This window comes from Onychostoma macrolepis, chromosome 11, assembly GCF_012432095.1.
Source record: "Onychostoma macrolepis isolate SWU-2019 chromosome 11, ASM1243209v1, whole genome shotgun sequence".
Lineage (NCBI taxonomy): Eukaryota > Metazoa > Chordata > Actinopteri > Cypriniformes > Cyprinidae > Onychostoma > Onychostoma macrolepis.
In genome coordinates, this window is record NC_081165.1 from 8,999,592 (window position 1) to 9,020,058 (window position 20,467).

The window sequence follows — 20,467 nt, forward strand, 5'->3', positions numbered from 1 at the left end:
AGTGAAGACAAAAGTGAGATTAAATTGACACAGAAGGAGAACAGCGACAGGGAAATTTCCTGCTCAAAAGAAAGTCCAACATTTTTTTCATTGGGTCTACGGAGAAGAATTATGGTAACCAAACACATACCGCAATGGTGCTCTTACATAGAGTTTTGACTGATTTTTATTATAACCCCCCAAACCCAGACTTACAATGTTTCACTATAAAAATATGAACTATTACATATATAAAACAATGCATATCAACAGAGCGATCAAATGTTGTGTAAAATTATATACATTTTTATAATTGCATACATTACAACTGTAGTATTATTTTTAATGAACAAGATTTTTTTTTGTTTCAAAGCAGTGATTCAGAGCACATATATAGTCACGAGTCTTCGTTAGCTCATAACTGTTTGCCTCTAGGCGGCGATCTATTTACCTGATCTCGGATCAGTTTTACACATTCATTTGTGGACATTTTTAATAACAAATTTGTATAATAAAAATAACGAGTTATAGTTTTTGTGCATGTTTAGGCTGAGTTTACAGGCGTCATCAGCGTGTGGAGTTTCGAGTGCTTCGAAACAGCGTTTAATTTTCAATTGATTCAACTGAATTGAAGTTTCATAAGAGGAAGCTTGGGTTGAAAGATAATAAAAATCAAGGTAAACAATATGATTTGAGACCAAAATATTTCTAATTCTATTTTATTAATCTATATACATATATTTTTTTTATTTATCTCATATATTTATAAAATTATTTATCTTTCATAAAATGTATATTTTATTGCACATGCTATAATATTTACAATATTTTTATTTTAATATTTCATTACAATCAATTGATGGTGGTTGCCATTGACTTCCATAATGTGTGTGTGTGTGTGTGTGTGTATATATATGAAGACTTTATTTGAAAAAACAGAACAGATGTTTTTTATTATGTTTTCATGTTTTTATTGTGTTTTATTGTGTTAGCTAGCTGTATTTTTTAACCTAATCAAAATAACCCAAGTGTATAATCTGCACTGAGGTTTAGGCTCATGCCTAATTTTCTTCTAAAAGCCATATATTTCTGTACAAATCACATCATGCAAATTCATACAAAATTGCCACCGTTACATTTGTGTTACTATTGAGATCAGGCTACAATTCTTCGGTGGTGATGCATGACATGTACGTATACGCTGATATATCTTGGCAGCAGACACATTAAATTGGTGGACAAATTAAAAGTAGTGTATTATGAAAGCATGTTTTACGGGAGTGCACAGGGCCAAAAGTGCATGTAGTTAAAGAAACACCCATAAACAGCATCCATAGAGAAAGTGAAATTAACCCATGCAATTACAACTCCATCTAAACTCACGCCACGGTGGAGGAGCAAAGGCGTTAAACGTCAGGTCTGCGAGTTGTTTTGCGTTCGGTGGCATGGAGGTGGGAGTCGTTAATTGGCAAGCACGCGAGAAAACACAACAGTCTCCCATTCTTCGCCCGAACTCCCTGGAGCAGATGCCCCCAATTAACTTCTAAGTATTTACCAACATCAAAACACTGCAATTCATGCCGGCTCAGAATTACGGCCATAAATTATCCTAATTGACAGCATAAGAGTAATAGGTGTTGTTTAAAGCTCAGCTGCTATAAGCATGAGTCGTGGGTGTGAAGGGGATACGTGGAGCTTTGGGGGCAGAAATTCAGCAGCTTCGAATGACTAATCAAACTGAAGCGCAGAGATACACTCAAAGGACACGGCTCATACATGCAGCTATAGACTTAAACTAACAAGAAAAACAGCCAGGAGTGTTGTGCATTTTATGCTACTCTAGCCAAGAAAGTGGGAGAAATGTAGTTTATACACTGCAAAATTTTTTTTTTTACTCATTACGTTACATTTTGGAATCAAGATACATTTAACGACTTCAAATAAGTTTTATCGTCATTGATCAGAATTGAGTTTATGTTTAAAACAAGAATATCTGCCAATATAAAAGTTACTTTTCTGACTCCATTGGCAGATCACTTAATTTTGCATTTCTCAGAAAACAAGACTTAAAGGAATAGTTCACCCAAAAAATGAAATGGTTGCCGGTAGTCATTCCCTTCTATTTATTTTTCATAAGTTAATGGCTACCGGCAACTGTTTGGTTTCCAACATTTATTAAAATATCTTCTTTTGTGTTCAACAGAAGAAATTCATACATGCTTGGAACAACACGAGCGTCAGTAAATGACAAAATTTTCTTTTTGGGGTGAACTATCCCTTTAATATCTTTTGTCATTTTGCATGTCCAGTAAACATATCTTGATTTAAGAATGTCTAGATATTTGTTCCAGAAAACAAGACAAAATACAATATTTTAATTTAATTATTATTATTTTTAATTTTGCAGTGTATTTTTTTTCTCCAAAACATTATCTAGTTTATAAGTAGGATTGAGTAAAATCAGTTTAATAATCCCAAGAGTTCCTAATCCTAGTTTTTATTTTGTACAGACAAACTAAAAATTATTCAGAAACCAGATATCATTTTTTTTTTTTACTAGTGGGTGCAGGACACTATAGTTCATTTATGTAAGTGAGGATAGCAAAATAAAGTGAACTGTGACATATTATATCCAAAAATTCTTCATACAGTGGACTACCAGTAAAATTGATTAAAACATTTTTTGCTTAAGTGTTTTTCTTTAATTGAGCCTTTTTTTCCACCACAGACTGAACAAAATTAAGCATTTCTTAGTAATTGGTTGACCTAAAGTGGTATTATCTAGTTGTGTACTTAAATTTAACAGCTGACAGCAGACAGCTATTCAACCTAATTGATTACACACTTTTCTATCAAAGTTATTTGATTTTATCAAGATGAAATTGTGATAATGTGAGAAATGTTAAAGGTGTCTGATTGAATTTTTTTGCTCTTATTCTGTTTTTAGCTGCCGAATAGACTGAGCCATACGGAATTTAGTTGTCATTTTGTTACAAATCTTCATCTACATCTGAAAGCACAGCTATATGGAGGGAAAGGAGGTGTGGGAGCTCAGACAGTGAGAAATGTGGCAGCAGCGGTAGCTTGAGCCATTTTTGAAGCTTTGTCAATGTTAAACTGTCAATAAATTTCCCCTGCTGCCACTTACTTACCTTCTCTATCAATCTACCTCCACGCACTCCCTCCCAAAACTCGTCACACATTCTGAGCTAATCGATGAGATACAGGGCAAAACTCGACTTTAAAATGCATTCCTTTTGTCTTCGCATCACCTTTGGCTTTTAAATAGAGCCGATCATTCAGCGCTCTTGCCCAAAAGAGTTAGTACGTCTCTCTCAGGCTCCGTGAAAGATGGAATCAACTTCTCCTTTCTCAGCGTCTGTCCGGCAGCCCCATTAGCATTTTAATATTGCAGCGTTAGCGACCAGATGGGAGACGGAAAAAAGCTAACACATTCAGGGATGCATATTTCAAGGTGTTTGCACAATACCTTTGGTAGATTTAAGGGAAAAAGGCTGGCTGATTTCATCACAGTCTCAAACAAGAGAGAAATTGGATTGCATTATTTGTTTGCCTTTTGAAGGCGTGATTTTACTGTTTTGTGCTAAAACTTCTACGCCAGCACATTCACTGTTTTTATGAGCGAGAATGTTCTGGAAAGGGGATTCAGTTGCTCAGAGGTGTCAGATGCGATACGTGCAACAGACGGGTTTTACATAGTTTCGTTCTCCGACCACCTGATGCATATTGTCTGCAAAAATGACAATTTGATTGTCTGGTTTTGTGAGTCGGATCTGTACTTAATGCTAGAAATCTATTAGATTTGATAAAATCACATTTCTGCACATGGTGAAATGGCTTCATTTTGAAAATGCATTTGAAAAGAATTTATGACCATGAAGTTTACACTGCAAACGTCATTTTTCTTACATTTTTAAACAGAATTTAAACATGTACGCAAACACTTTTTTTCCCCCCTAATCAGTATTTTGTCTTGTTTTTCTAAAAAATATCTGAACATCCTTAAAGATGTATTTACCTGAGAAGTAAAATGACAAATCTTTTTCTTACAAAATGTATAATCTTTATGCAAGATGACAAGAAAGGAAGAAAAACAAGTAAAAAATCATTCATTACATTTTTTTTTTGTCTACAAATTTTCCAAAAGTTTCACCTCTTCTGTTCCCATAAAAAGTCCAATAAAAAGCAAACTTAGTTGGTAGAAATACACTGCCAATAAGTTTTTTATGCTCATCAAGGCTGTATCCATTTATACAGAAATACAGAAAATAAAATGTAATTTTGTGAAATATTATTGCAATTTAAAATAAACAGTTTTCTATTTTAATATACTTTAAAATAAAATTAATTTCTGTGAAGCAAAGCTAAATTATCAGCATCATTACTCCAGTCTTCAGTGTCACATGATCCATCAGAAATCATTCTAATATGCTGATTTTTCAATGTTGGAAAAAATGCTTTATATTTTTTGGGACCTGTCATACTTTTTTTCAGGATTCTTTGATAAATAAAAAGTTAAAAAGAACAGTGTTTATTCAAAATATACATTTTGTGTTAAAATATACACTACTAATTCAAAAGTTTGGCATCAGTAATTTTTTTATTTTATTTAAAGAAATTAATACTTTTATTCAGCAAGGATGTGTTAAATGGATAAAAAGTGATAGCAAAGACTTATATTGTTCGAAAAGGTTTATATTTTGAATAAACACTGTTCCTTTTAACTTTTTATTCATCAAAGAATCAAAGAAAAAAGTATCACAGGTTCCAAAAAAATATTAAGCAGCACAACAGTATCAACACTGATAATAATTCAGCACATTAGAATGATTTCTGAAGCATCGTGCGACACTGAAGACTGAGTAATGGCTTATGAAAATTCAGCGTTGCTTCACAGAAATAAATAATATTTTAAAGTATATTAAAATAGAAAACCAATATTAGAAATTGCAATAATATTTCACAATAATAAAAAAAAAAAAGTCTGTATTTTTGATCAAATAAATACAGCCTTGATGAGCATAAGAGACTCAATAAAAAAGAAAAAACATAAAAAAATCTTACTGATCCCAAACTTTTGAAAGACAGTGTACATGTAAATCAAACAGCCTCTTTCGTGGTTTTTGACCAGAATAAGTGGATGTCTTCTAGATGTGCACTTCTTTTATATTTGAGATGGTTGTACTGTCAAAACCTCAATTTGCTCCACAATGTGCTGACTCACCCTTGTTTTCTGAACTGAACTTTGCGAGTTGTTCTCACTCAATTTCACTCTAGTTCGTTTCCAAGGAGTGCAATACTTGCTGTTGCTTATGGCAGTTTTAACACGACTGTAACCTGGCAACAAGCCTTGACAAGATACACACTCACAAGCAAACGCACACAAACACACACACACACAAACACACGTGTTTGCATGTGTGACCAGTGTAGCTGAACCCTAAACTGCTTCCCATCTCATCAAAGATAATGAAGGTAATAAATTAAGTGTATAAATACTCTCTCGCTCTCTTCCACACAGGTGGATCTTGCATTACAGGCACGTGTGTCAGTGACTGGAGTCGTCTCACACCTGCTGTACTTCAGCTGTGTGTCTCATCCAAAACACATTCGCAAACACACGAATGCAGTAGGAATAAGAAACGGTAGTAAATTTTTGATCTGTGTTCCAGTGTTTATGGACGGGAAATCTTCCTGTCTCATACTTTACAGTGCTTTTTTAGAGCTCGACAGTTGCAGTTCTGTTCCACTTTCACTATATGGAAAAAAACCGATGACAGAATATTAATTCTTGCATGAACTATTCCCGTTCCGCTTGCTTTAAAAGCGAATCAGACACGCAGAGCAGGGCTAGAAAGAGTGTTTGACATTCTGCAGGCATGTCGCTGTGTTCATGCGTGACATCTATCGATCATACAGCCTGTGTGTGTGTGTGTGTGACTCGTGTATGCATTACATATTGTGTGAGTGTAAACGTATTGTGTGTGTGTGTTGCACTCTGGGCTATGTTTAATAGCTGCCCTGGTCGCAGTGAACGTGATGATGAATGTTCCAGTGTGTCCATCATTAAGCTGCTCTCTGCCCAGGGCACACACACACACACTATATTCATTTCAAGGGCAATTTCCCCTCACTTGCAAAGGCTTTATGTGTGGACACAGAAGTGTGTGTTGTAACCCATTAGGTTTTTCTGCATTTATACTGCGAGTATGGCTCATCTTCACCGACCTGCCCAGAGGCTCCTGACACTGATATCTGCACTCGACTCACTTCATCTGCATGCTGGGGCATTTCTTTAGGTTGTCTAAAGCGTTTGAGCCTGTTGATGCTATAGATTATGACATTAAAATAAATTACAACATCAATACATACATTTTACAAAGACATTTTGAGAAAAAATAAGAGCCTGAAGTGCTGTATTAACCCTTTGTTTTAATGAATTATTAAATCACAGAAAATCACATAAAAAGTTCTATTTTTTCGCTCTACTTCAATACAAGAATATAATAATTCATATTAATTAATTAAAATATTTATTCTGCTTGTCCAGTTGCAAATAATCAACCCTACTACTTTCTAAAAATCAGAATTTCCAATTTAATTATGTATTATTTACCATATATTATTTTATTTAAAAAAGGCAATGACATACAAAGAGGACAGCCAAACATTATAGGTAAGAGTCAAAGGTGTATTATGTTATGTATTAATTTCCGAACTGTTAAATGCATTTAAAAGATGACTTTAGAGGACACCATGATCAGAGGGTTAATAAATTTTGTGTCACTTTTATTTATACGCACAGACCCACATGAATACAAATCAACACACATGCAACGTTACTGACAGGCATCTGCCACGGGGAATAGAGACGTCTCTTAAGCAAATGGAGATGTGCAAGAGAGCTGGGAAGATGTACTATGGCATAATAGCAAAATTAATTGAGGATATCAATACAACATTAATCATTAATCATGATATAAAATTATATATAATTTTAAAATGTTATATATATATATATATATATATATATATATATATATATATATATATATATATATAGAAAGAAATATGAAAATAAAGAAATGTTTCAAACATCTTTAGAAAGGAATAAAAGATAAGACCTGCTGAACAAAAGTGTGCATGACATTAAAGCTTGTTTTCAAAATATATTTGGATACATATATATTTTTTAATCTTTTGGAACTAGTTGATGCTGAAACTATGAAAATACTGTTTTTAATGAATAAAATACATATACATATGTTTGCACACAGTTTATCATGATACAACCTTTGTTTGACCTTCGGTTTTACTCTGCTGGGGAAATGTTCTTATTTGGCTCATTTCTTACAATTTGTGTTTGTGTTTCACTAGATTAAAAGAGTGTAAATTAAGGAGAAAACAATGGAACGAGGAGAAAGTGTTCTGCATCTTCCTGCACACAGACACCGGGGGAATGCTTGAGAAACAAAATGCTTGCCGGCCTAAAAGAGAGGCTTGGTTGCGTGACAGCCCTTTAATTGCTTCATTAGCGTAATTAATTTGCTCTCTTTTCAATTAGCAGCTGGGCCTTTGTGATGTTTTTCAGCTGTTATTTTCTCTTCTCTCCTGCTCTTCTGTTTTATTTCATTTGCTCTCTCTTTCTCTCTCTGGTCTCGTGGGAAAGACCTAAAGTCGCACCCCTCCAAAGTAAGAGTCCAGAGAAGCTTCTAGAGCAGTGCAATGTTCAGTCCTGCTTCAGTAATGTACCATTTATCCTAAAAACATCTGCCTCCCTCACTCATTCTTTCACTTGCAGTTTTCACCACAGTCTCTCATGTTGCGTATGAAAAGCTATGGGGAAACTCCTGTTTATTCCGAATGCTGAAGCCTGATTTGTTCACATTCATGATATAATTAAAAAATAATTAATAATTAAACGTACATAATAATTAAAAAAAAAAAAAAAAGTTAAGTGAACTTGAGAATTCAATTAACTTATTTTTTTAATTATCATTTACTTAAAAATTTTAAGGCAAACATTTTCCTCAATTTTTTTAAGTTAAGTCAACTTATCACTTTTACAGTGTACATTGATTTACACAATTAGATTTTTATATGTAATTATTTAAAAAAGTAAAAATATGGTCAAATGTGAATGAAAAACTACTAAATCTTTGTGAAAATAATTGACCATAGTAATAAATTAAAGAAAATAAAAAAGTATTGAGCTTTTATTTCTATAATTATATAATGAATTATTTATATAAAATATATACAAATATTTATGTCTATAATTATACCACACACACATATAATATTAATTGTATAATATATAAAAACATTTAAAAATATATCAACTATATATATAATATTATTCATATATATATATATATATATATATATATAACATTTATATAATTAAATATATCAATTATTTATATAAGATATATACAATTAGAAATTTATTTTATATAATTATTAAAATAAAGTAAAAATATAGTAAAATTTGAATGAATGCTACAAGGTGGTTGTGCTGTGTGCTAAATAATTAAAATAATTGACAAAAGTAAATAAACATAAATATAAAATATAATTACATAATATTATTTATAGAAATCTATATAACAAACCATTATATATATATATATATATATATATATATATATATAAAATGACAAATTATTTATATAAAAATATGTACTGTACAGTTATTTCATAATTATTTATTTATATAATTATTTAAATAAAAGTACCATAAGTACAAAAGGAAATATTATTACATATTAGTTCTTTAAAAATACATAGTGCGTATACATATTAGTACGTTTTTAAAGGGTTACACCACAGTTTCTTCTGAGAGTGTATGTGGTGTTCTGTATGGCTACAGAGGAATCTGGATATATCGGTTGCATACTGTTGAAGAACTTTTCACGTTTATTTAGCTTGCATTGCTGGCGTCTTTCTGTTTCTATAGCCGGGCTGTCGAGGGTGTTTGTGGGTCAGAGGCTGACAGCCGAACACTGTTTCTTCAGCAGTCTGTAATCAGCTCCAGACCTGCACGGCTTCAGCGCTACCTTAAGGCCTTTCAGGAAGGATGTATTATTTAATGGGCCGTGAGCTCTTGCTCCCTGACTTATGCTGTTCTTTCTCTGTCGGTTTGTCTCTCAAACACACACACACACACACAAACGTTCCCTCATGTTTTCAGAAACTACCTCTCCAGTCGAACCCTGCCGGGCTTTGAAACGCTGAACCCACCTTGAGGTTTTTGTTCGAACAACAGCATAATGGCTGTTCTTGTCTAAGAGGTCAAGGGGAAAACAGCACTAATGGCTCACTGGCTCCACAACACGCCACATTTGTCTCAGGACCTCTTCTGAGTGAGGGTCACAGGCATCTCCTGAGGATCTGTAGATCTGAACAAATGCGTGTGTGTGTGCTTTCACCTCTCTCCGGCTGGTGGGCACAGGAAGTCTCAGTTCTCCTCAAGGACTTGACAAAAAGGCTTCGACGTGTCACGTATAGCGCACAGACGGAGGGCTTAGGGTGGTGAAGTCACGGATTTCACTTCTCAAGTTAGTCTTTTTGAGAAAGAACAGTGCTAAACTTCAAAAGGAAACGAATAATGCCTAAAGTTTCCGAGGGTTTAAGTGTCATTGCCCACTGTGAACTTTTGTTATGAAATACTTATTTTAAAGCACGTTTGACTATTGAAAATCTCCTGGCTTCGCGGCTTTCTTTCTTGCAATTTTAAAATTCAAGCGCTTGTCCTCTTTATAAACAGCCTGTTTTTCTTTAGTTAACTTCTCATCAGTCGCAGGTGGGACATTCTCATTCTAGAGAGCATCTGCAAAAATTAGCATATGTCCCCTGCAAACAAGTTGAGTCATCAATATTTTGGCCCATTTTCCCAGAAGGGAAAGACAGTCGGTTTATATGCATATATCTCCTAAAAGTTTTTGTCAACTTTAGGAGTACACCGGCATACACACTCAACAGATACGGACTAAAAACTACAAAACTCCAGTGTGGTTTAACAGGATCTTAAAACTCTGCAGAATTTTTAATAATTATTATTGAATGAAATGTCAAATGCTTACCAAAGCTGCATTACAGTAAAAACTGTAAAATATTATTATAATTTAAAATAACTGTTTTCTAACTGAATGTATCTTAAAATGTAATTTATTCCTGTGATTCAAAGTTGAATTTCCAGCATCATTACTCCAGTCTTCAGTGTCACATGATCCTTTGGAAATCATTCTAATGTGCTGATTTGATGCTCAAGAAAAACAACATTTATTTGAATCTTTTGTAACAATATAAATGTCTTTACCATCAAAATGTAATGCATCCTTTGTGAATAAAAGTATTAATTTCTTTAAAAAATAAAAAAATACTGACCCCAAACTTTTGAATGGTAGTATATGCCACAAAAACAAAACTTTAACATCAATTTGAGGTTTTTAATGCATTTAGTTTTGATAATGTATGGAAGTCCATTTCCACATCAGTGTAATACAACAGGTCACTGTTAAATAAAATGTAAAACTACAAATCATATACACTGAGATATAAAATGACAATAAAGTTGCAATTATGTGAAATAAAATAGCAACTGTGAGATATAAATTCACAATTCTAAGAAATAAATTCAATAAAAAGCTGTGTAGTTGTAAGAAATAATGTTGCAGCTGTGAGATGTGAAGTCAAAATTACAAGAAAAATGACCTTTTTTTTTTTGTTCTGAAGTGGAAACAAATTTCCATAATGTGATATATATATATATATATATATTAATTAGTGCTGTCAAACGATTAATCGCATCCAAAATAAAAGTTTTTGTTTACATAATATTTGTGTGTGTACTGTGTATATTTATTATGTATAATATAAACACACACATACAGTATATATTTTGAAAATATTTACATGTATATATTTATATTCATATAATTTATATGTATAAATATATTTAATATACAAACATAACATTTTTCTGAAATATATACATGCATGTGTATGTATTTATATATATAAATAATATTTATACACAGTACATACACATATATTATGTAAAATTTTATATATATATATATATATATATATATATATATATATATTTTTTTTTTTTTTTTTTTTTATTCACTGAGAATTGTTTAGATTCCTTCTGGATGATTACAGCAGCAAATAAATTCTGATGGCACAGAAAAATCTTTAGAAATAATGCTCAATAAAACCAGGAATATTTATTAAGAAAGCAAACTAGCTCCTAAGTGACGAACTGAAACGGTGCTGTAAGTGCTCTGAATGAAGCTGCATGTGTGGCTGTGGAGCTGAAGGTGAATGTTAAAGCTGTACTGAGTGCAGTGGTGAAGTGTCCAGCAGAGCCTCGCGTCGCTCCCTAATTCCCGGCGGAAACAGCAAATGGCTTCGCTTTACTCAGCATGAAATGGAAGTGAATGGACGGGTCAACTGCAATACAAGAATGTGGTCACAATTTCAACAGGCTGTCAAAAGACATGAAACCAAAAAATGTGGTGAGGAAGAACGAAAAGAGCACAGAGAGGAAGAAAGGGAATGTGGGGAGAAATAAAACAGACTTTATGCATTTTCTCGCAATGTGCGATTTGCAGCCCTTAATGCTTCTTAAAGACATTAAAAACATTCTCAATCGTAAAGATTCAAATGACAGTAATGGTAAACAGCAATCATGCCGCTCGCCATAAAGGGTTTCAGACGCCTTTAAAGACCGCTGGCAAAATGCATGGCTGAATGAATAAATAAAAGGCTCTTTTGGGGCCGTCTGTAGCCTCCAGGACTGAGAGATTAAGGGTGACTAGTCTACACTCCTGACTGTCACAAGTCTGGTCCACACTGCAGCTTATTCTGACCAAAAGCTCTTCATTTACACAGGAAGAGACCATCTGACCAACTCTGACAAGAAAGCATTTTAACCTCAGAAAAAAAAAAAAGAAAGAAAAGAAAAAGAAAAAAAATATATATATATTTTTACAATAATAATAATATTATGGTAACACTTTACAATAAGGTTAATTAGTTAACAACATTAGCAAACATGAACTAAGAATGAACAATACTTCTAAAGCATTTATTAATCTTAGTTAATGTTAATTTCAGCATTTACTAATGCATTATTAAAATCACAAGTTGTGTTTGTTAACATTAGTTAATGCACTGTGAACTAACATGAACAAACAACGAACAACTGTATTTTCATTAACTAACATTAACAAAGATTAATAAATAGTGTAATAAATGCATTGTTCATGTTAGTTAATACATTAACTAATGTTAACAAATGTCACCTTATTGTAAAGTGTTACCAATATTATATATTAGGTATCATTCTTTAACAAATGTGGAAAAATAGTTTTAATTTTATTACATTATTTATTTGAACTTTACTTTTATTTAAAAATTACTTAATTTTTTTCATTCTTTCATTCTTTAACAGCATAACATATACTTTATCTTCCTGATTTTAATTTCATTGTCTATTTTTACATTTCAACAAAAGAAAAAAATGCTTTTTATTTTTTCGGCCTTTTAATATCATCATTTATTTAAATAATTTAACATTTTTATTTCAATAACAGAAAAGCATATTCTTTTCAATTTTGTGTTTTATTTATTTCAACACTAACAATAAAATTTCCTTCTTTATTTTCTGCATTTTAGTTTAATTTATTTTTCATCAATTTATTTATCGTTTTTAGTTTTAATTTATTTTCATAATATATAAGTTAAATAATCTGTATCATGATCTAGCATAGTCCCATTGGTTTTCAAGTTTCTAAAACTTAAGTGTTTCAGTATTTTTTATTTAAATATATATTTAACAAAAAAAATGTGTTTTTATTTATTTTATTTTTTATTTTATGCTAATAACAGAAAATTCTATTTTATTTAATTATTTCAAAAAATGTTTTTTTTTTTTTTTTTTAACCAACAGATTTTTTCTGTTCTTCTGTTTTTTTCTTTTTCATTATTTATTGATTTTCCAGCTATAATACACAGGTTAAACCATCCATATCATGATAACGCATGGGCTTTCAAATTTCTAAAACTTTAAGTGACGAATATGAACAAAAGTACAAAGACTGACCTCGACAGGTGTGATTGACAGTGTGTGTGTGTGTGTGTGTGTGTTCGCGTGTGTGAGCTTTCTGAGAGCTCGGGTGGGCACCAATCACTGCTGTGTAACCTTGTGAGTCCGATCGCTCTGCTGGAGCATAAATCAATGAGCATCTCTGAGCATGAACACACTGGATCACACGCTCCTCAGCTTCCTCTTCGCATGTGCAACACAGCAAGACACTTCCTGTGTCCGCTTTAAACCCATTTATCTGTATTAGTTGACTGCTAACTGCTAACGCAACCGACATCTTTATATTTTATGGCTGGTTTTATAATTCATATCTGGAGTAATGATGCTGATAATTCAGCTTTGCATCACAGGAATAAATTACATTTGAAAATATATTCAAATAGAAAACAGATACTTTAAATTGTAATAATATTTCATAATATTACATTTTTTTACTGTATTTTTAATCAAATACTTAGCCTTTGGTGAGCATTCAAGAACATGAAATCATAACAGAGGACATTAACATGTATTTACATTCACAATGCTGCTCTTTTGTCATAGTAGCAGTGAATTCTCTCTGATTGGTAAAGCTCTTCACTATTAAATATGATTTTTAATAGTCCACACAAGTTTAGACCATCACTTAACAACCTCAGAGCTCATGGTAGGTCTGCACAGAAGGGTTTATACATTATCACTAAAAATCAATTTCTCTATGGAGTAAATGAATGGGATTCTGACCTCAGAGCCCCACTGTTGCGCTCTATTTGTATGCAGACACCATCCTGTGTTTTAACATTAATATGTAGCAAGCGCTGCTTCATAAATCAAACGCTGCTGATGATAATCTGCTTGTGATTGGGCAGGTGTGCTGGTGTAAAGATGAAAGTTTTAAGCGTTGTGAGTGTGTATGGGTAGGTTTACTCTCTCTCTTTCTCTCTGTGTGTATTGTGGGTGGACTCGCTCTCTCTGTAATCAATCATTCTTACCTGCCCAGCTGAGCTCAAGCCTCTGTAACTGTGAGAAATCCGACAGCTCAGATTCGCTTTATCACCACTGAGTTCTCTCGCTTTTTTCACATGATTTCTTTCTCTTTTCTCCTCTTTTTCTTCTATGGTTTAACATTATGTTTCAACCCTCAACTCCCACTACACCTCAGACTAGAGCACACACACACACACATTATAAATCGAAGGGGTTCTACTTTTGTAAAAGACATTTCATAGGTAATTTTCAAGGTGCAATCTGTTCATCTCACGCACATAAACTGTCTTTCATCCAAAACATTCTTCGAATATACTTGTGACTATAAATTGCATACTGCAATATATTTTATTAATATGTCTGATACTGATCCTAACACTATCTGATTTCTGATGACTCACTCACACAGAAAGCTTTGTTACTTTGTTATTGAATTAATTTGTGTGTTTGAACAAATCATCTGAATGAATGATTTAAATGACTCACTCGTCACTTAATGAATCAGTGTTTAGGAATGAATTTGTTGAGGGAATGAATCAACTGACTAATTCATAAAGACAGTCATTTGTTTCCTTACAGAATGAACCAGTGTTTTTGAACTAATTGTTTGAAGGAGTGATTCAAATAACTCAAAGTCAGCCACTTGCTTCGTCACTGAATGAATCTTTTTTTTTTAAAGACATTGTTGAGGGAATGATTCATTCTTGTTTGTTACAGAATGAATCAGTATTTTTGAACAAATCAGCTGAGTGAATAATTCAAATGACTAATACAGCCATCCAGTTGTTTAAACACTCAACGAATCAGTGATTTTAAACAAATCGGTTGAATGAATGACTCAAATGACTCACTCATAAAGACAGTCACTTGTTTCATTACAGAATGAATCAGTATTCTTGAACAAACTGGAGGATTCAAATGACTGATAAAATCAGCCACTTGTTTAGATCCTGAATGAATCTGTTTTTAATTGAATTAGTTGAATGAAGGATTCAAATGCCTCGCTCATAAAGTAACTTGTTTCAGTTCCAAATGAATCTGTAAATTTGAACGAATAAGGAGAGTAAGTGATTCAAATTACTCACTCAGAAAGATTGGTGTGAGTCACTGTAAAAATCCTCATCATTAACAGACAGACATTATGTCTTTTCACAAAGTCCCAGTGCTATCGGACTGTTATATCAACACTCTTGGAATAACTAAAAGCAAACTTTCTGCATTTTTACAATAGAAAACTAATAATGTTTACTTTATATATGAATTGTTTCTCCTTGAAAGTCCCAAAGAACAGTTCAGTTGTCAGATTTATCTCACTTCTAGAGGCAATTTCGTCCCCAAAGTATAAACCCACACACTCACACTCGTTTTTCTATCATGGTGGGGATTTTCCATTGATTGTTTTTATACTCAGCTAATAATATTTTCTATCCCTGCACCTAAAGCTAACCCACTGCATTTTTATATTTCCTTGAAGACGTTATTTAGTATGTTTATTAAGTTGTTTCCTCATGGGCACCATTGCTGCTCTGCACAGTGTAGTTGATTTCAGGTTTTACTATCCATGAGGGGACATTTGGTCTCAACAACGAAGGCAAAACAAACATGTCCAAATACTCAAACTCACACACAAATATCATACACATGCTACGACATGCACAACTACTAATTGTACCTTCAACTAGTCAAATAGACCCCCAAACAGAGGTCTACTATTTGGCTATTCACCATTTAGCTCATGTAAATAACACGGTGTGCAGCATCAGCGGTCTGATGGCCAGCTGGAGACCGTGTCCCGCACCGCTGAGATGATGTGGGTGAGAAATGAAAGCTTGCACATCTCGACTGATGCTGCTTGCGGTGCAAAAACCCTCATGTCCCGCTCCCTTATAGTTTCTGTCAGTCTCGGGACAACACTTGGGTAGTTTCACGGGTCTCAGAGCGGTTCACATCGATTTTGGCTGTATGTGAACACCTCAAACGAACTGTGTAGTTCACTTATAAAATGCCAAATAGAACAAGGACATCTGATCTGTGCACGTCAACAGGCCAAAAACATCATCTAGCAGTAGAACTGATCGATTAGTTTGTACGAAAACCTCTGGCTACTAATATATTCCCACAAACGTGTTTATGGCCCTCAATTACCATCATCGCTGTTGGACTGTTCATGCTTTTAACAGGCTGGGAGAGCTCAAGAAGACAGAGTTCTTAGCTACAGGATGGTGATGAAAGTTTTCAGTTGTGTTTCTTGTTAGTGCTACTTCTGAAGCATCATTTAGTGTTAAATAGTAAGGGAAGGAGCTGAACTCTTACCTGTAGCAACCAGTAACAGCGGCGGTGGAAGGTGGGAATGATGGAGGAGTGGACATAGCAGCCATACAAACACTGAAATAAAACACAGAGCACACCGTCAGTTAAACACTGAGAATCAACACACAAACATCAGATCAACAGCGATAAACCACACAAACATCAGTACAGATGAATCAACTACAAAAGCTACACAACCATCAGCGCACTCTTAAAAATAAAGGTTCTTTATTGGCACTAATGGATGCAGAAAGAGTCTTTAACAGCCATGGAACCTTTACACTGGATAAAAGCTTGTGTATAGTGGAAAAAGGTTCTTGAGCTTCTTCACACTAAGAAAAAAAAAGTTCACTGAAAGGTTCTTTGGAGAACCAAAAATGGTTGCGTTGTTGTGATTCTGGAACCTTTGTTTTTAAGAGTGTAGAGTTAAAATGGGACAGCTCACCCAAAAATGAAAATTTGCTGTTAATTTTTTGAATGAAGTTTTAGTTGAAACCATGGTGCTTGGTGATTCCAAAAATGCTTTGAGAGTGAAAAAAGAACATACAGGAAACACAAAATTGATACCCATGGCTTTTGTTAATATACGTATAAAGGTCTTATGAAGCGAAACAATCAGTCTGTGCAAGAAACTGAACATTATTTACAACATAATTACCTGTAATGCAGAGCCTCAAACTGATTATTTTACAGAAACTGGTTCTTTTGGACAGTTTTCTTCAATGAACTGATTCAAACTGATTCATCAGTTTGTTTACATAATCATGCAATGATGTCATGTATATGTAATAATATTATTAATGCAGTAATCGAATAATGATGAATACATTTTTCATTACCTCACCTTTTCACATAGATAATGAGAAACTGGTAAACCGGTTCATCTAGTTCACTAAAAAAGAACCGGTTCAAAAGAATGATTCGTTTGTGAACCAGACAGTTTACCTAAGGCTATGGATTACAATAATGCTGTAAATAATGTTCAGTTTCTTGCACAGACCGATCGTTTCATAAGACCTCAGTATATCGTCAGGAGACACATGTATTCATTTTTGTGTTATTAATTATTAATTATTGTCTGTATGTACTTTTTTCACTGTTTCATATGTTTCTCAAAGTGCTGCTGACTTGCATTTTATGAATCACCAAGTACCACGGTTTCAGTTATAAATATTTTGAAAACCGTTCTACTGAAGAAAAAAGTCACCTATATCTTAGATAGCCTGAGGGTGAGTAAATTGATAGCAAATATTTCATTTATTGGGTGAACTATATCCACTGAATAAATAAATGACACAACACAAACCAGCACAGTAACACTATGAATCTGAGTGTGTATCGCTACTCTACTACCACAAATCTGAACAATAAAGAGAATAAAGGTTGTCAATCATAATATTATACGCAAACATTCATATATGCACGCTCTTTTTTGTTCCCTCATTCTATCATATAAACACGACGCAGTCCTTCCTTGTACGATTCTCTTTATGACGGGATAAAAATATCCAGAGGGACGTGATCTTTAGACACTCACTGTATGTGTGTAACTGGTGTCCTTCATATCGGGTCAATAACAGCAGGACTGTAAGTCTATTTACAGCACTGGATTACGAGACCTGTCTCAGATCTTATTGTACATTCGGCTGGCTGAATTTTACAGGAATGAAGCTCATCTCAGCGTATCATTCCCACACACACACACACACACACACACACACACACACACAGTGTGAGGGAAGCTACAAACTAATCCTAATTTACAGTCAAGCTACTATTTAAAACAAAGTGACATTGAATTAAATGGGGGATGCTATGTTGGTTAAGGTATAGAAATCAGATATTTAAATTGAATTTGGGCCTATAATTATGTTTTATTATGTTCTATAAAAATACTGGGGGGAAAAACACTTCATTACAGGAAAAAGGGATTCAGGAACCATTTTTGTTGCAGAAAATGCTAGAAAATACACTGACAAATTACTCTCAAACTATTTTTTTTACTAAGAAATTGCTAGTAAATTTTTTACTAGAATTACTAGAATGTAATTTACTAGAATTACAAAGAATTACAAAGCAAAACAACAAGCAACACATTGAATTAAACTTTGTAGAAGACTGAAATTCTTGTAAAATATACTCCAATAATCTTTGTTTTATATACAAAACTAATTTTTACAGTGTGAGAACAAAATACCTTTCAATTGTTCCAAAGTAAAAAAGATTATTTTTTAATGCCTGTCATGTAAATTTTACACACACACACACACACACACACAAACACATATTGCGACAAACACAGCATTTACAAGCATTTGGTTTGCAATTCATAAATTGTAAAGTGAATTACAATAGTGTATTATAAGTATAATCCAACTACACTGTAAAATAATTTTTCAAAGTTGTAAATTAAGATTATTTTTAATGTATGTGAAAAACAATTTCTTTCTACTTCAAAATTTAATGTTGAATTCAATGTTATTTTCCATTTCTTTGTAATTATTTGTAATGTACAAGCAATTTCTGAGTGAAAATTGTTTCAAATGAAATCCTAACTTCCTGTTGTCTAAAGCGCACAGTATCAACAAAAGCTATAGATGCGTATTTTGCCAAAAGTTCATAAATAAATACACAATGCTGATGCAATTGTTTCTGAAAGAAAGAAAGAAAGAAAGAAAAGAAATATATAGCTGTGATTGATTCCAAGTCATTATTTTATTATAAAGTTTATTAGCACAATGTACTCTCATTAGAAACATTATTGATCATTCTTTTATTCTAACCTGTTAGCATGTGGAAAATAGGAAGAGTTAGTTAATTCCTCCCATACACTGATTACGATACACGCTGCAAATGAAGTACAGTGAGACGTGTGTCGTCATCCTCCCGTCAGCGGCGCGGAGGTGTTTGCTTTCAGTGGGAGTTGTGCGGAGGTGTTTGGTAACAGTGAGATTAGGAGATGACAGCATCAGAGGGCATTATTTGCCGTCTGGGGCCCAGACAGATGCCAGAGGCCCACACGCTGAGCAATTAAAGACTAATTACATTCACACGATTAGATCAGCGCCATCGTCGTGTCTGAGACACGCTCCTACGCACAGTAACGTGTTCACACACACACACACACACACACACATACAGGCGCCAAGGTGCCTTTCAGTCGGGTATATCGGCGCTGAATTGGATGCTAATATCTAAATATCTCCTACAGGGGAAATGTGACTCTTTTCCTCTTACGATTCTGCCTTACAAGGTTTTCTCGGGACACTGATATGTTTTTTTTTAGATAAGACAATGAACACCGGCAAGAGGCCTGCTGCTCATTTTTTGCACAACACAGTTATTTTAGTATCACTGAGATACTAATACTATTAGCTTTTATTAATATTAATTTATTAATTTGTTAATATTTTGTATTAATTTTATTTTTAGATTTTCTATTTTTACTAAGTTTTAGTAATTTTGTTGTTGCCTATACAGATTTTATTCATTTTTATTTCAGTTTTAGATGTTATATTTTTGTTTTCTGTTTAGCCAATGTTTTAGTGTTTAATTGAGTGTTTTTGTCAATAAATTTTTTTTTATTTCAGTGTTTGTTTTTATTTTTATATTTTCTGTTTTCATTTTAAGTTGAAGTTTTAGTTTTAGTTATTTTTAAGTTAACTAAATGAAAATGAGAAACCTTTCCCTGGTAACCTGAAATAAAATAAGCTTTTGTATTTTTCATCTAGCAGTTTTTTTTTTGTTTTTTTGTTATTTTGTTTTACTTCCTGGCTCTACAGTGCAGTTTAATCTCTGGAGTCGATTTTTTTACTGCATAAAATTTTAGTAATTATGAACCTCAAACCTCTAAAATCATTAAAATACCATACACTGACATTTTCAGTGATGCTGTATGTCAAGGACACTGAGGTCACGGCAAAACTAAAACAGACTCTCACACCAAGCTCATTATGGACAACAGGATTTTTCGAATTTGATATACTATCTAGACAAACTACATCACAAATCTCCCAACCAAGACAATTTATTAAAACAAAGTTTAAAAAAAAACATGAATCTTGATAATGATAT

At 33.2% G+C, this 20,467-nt stretch overlaps 1 protein-coding gene across 18 annotated transcripts in view; it reads right to left on the reverse strand.

Moving 5' to 3' along the window:
• The window catches only part of camta1b (calmodulin binding transcription activator 1b), a 332,021-nt gene that overhangs the window by 31,338 nt on the left and 280,216 nt on the right, over positions 1 to 20,467 (reverse strand). For 17 of the 18 annotated variants that reach the window (XM_058792231.1, XM_058792239.1, XM_058792227.1 and 14 more), the window contains one exon: positions 16,397 to 16,468. In XM_058792231.1, coding sequence (XP_058648214.1) covers positions 16,397 to 16,468 — 72 coding nt within the window. Of the gene's footprint in view, positions 1 to 11,346; positions 11,363 to 16,396; positions 16,469 to 20,467 lie in introns of those variants that run through there. The other variant, XM_058792240.1, reaches the window with a different exon arrangement.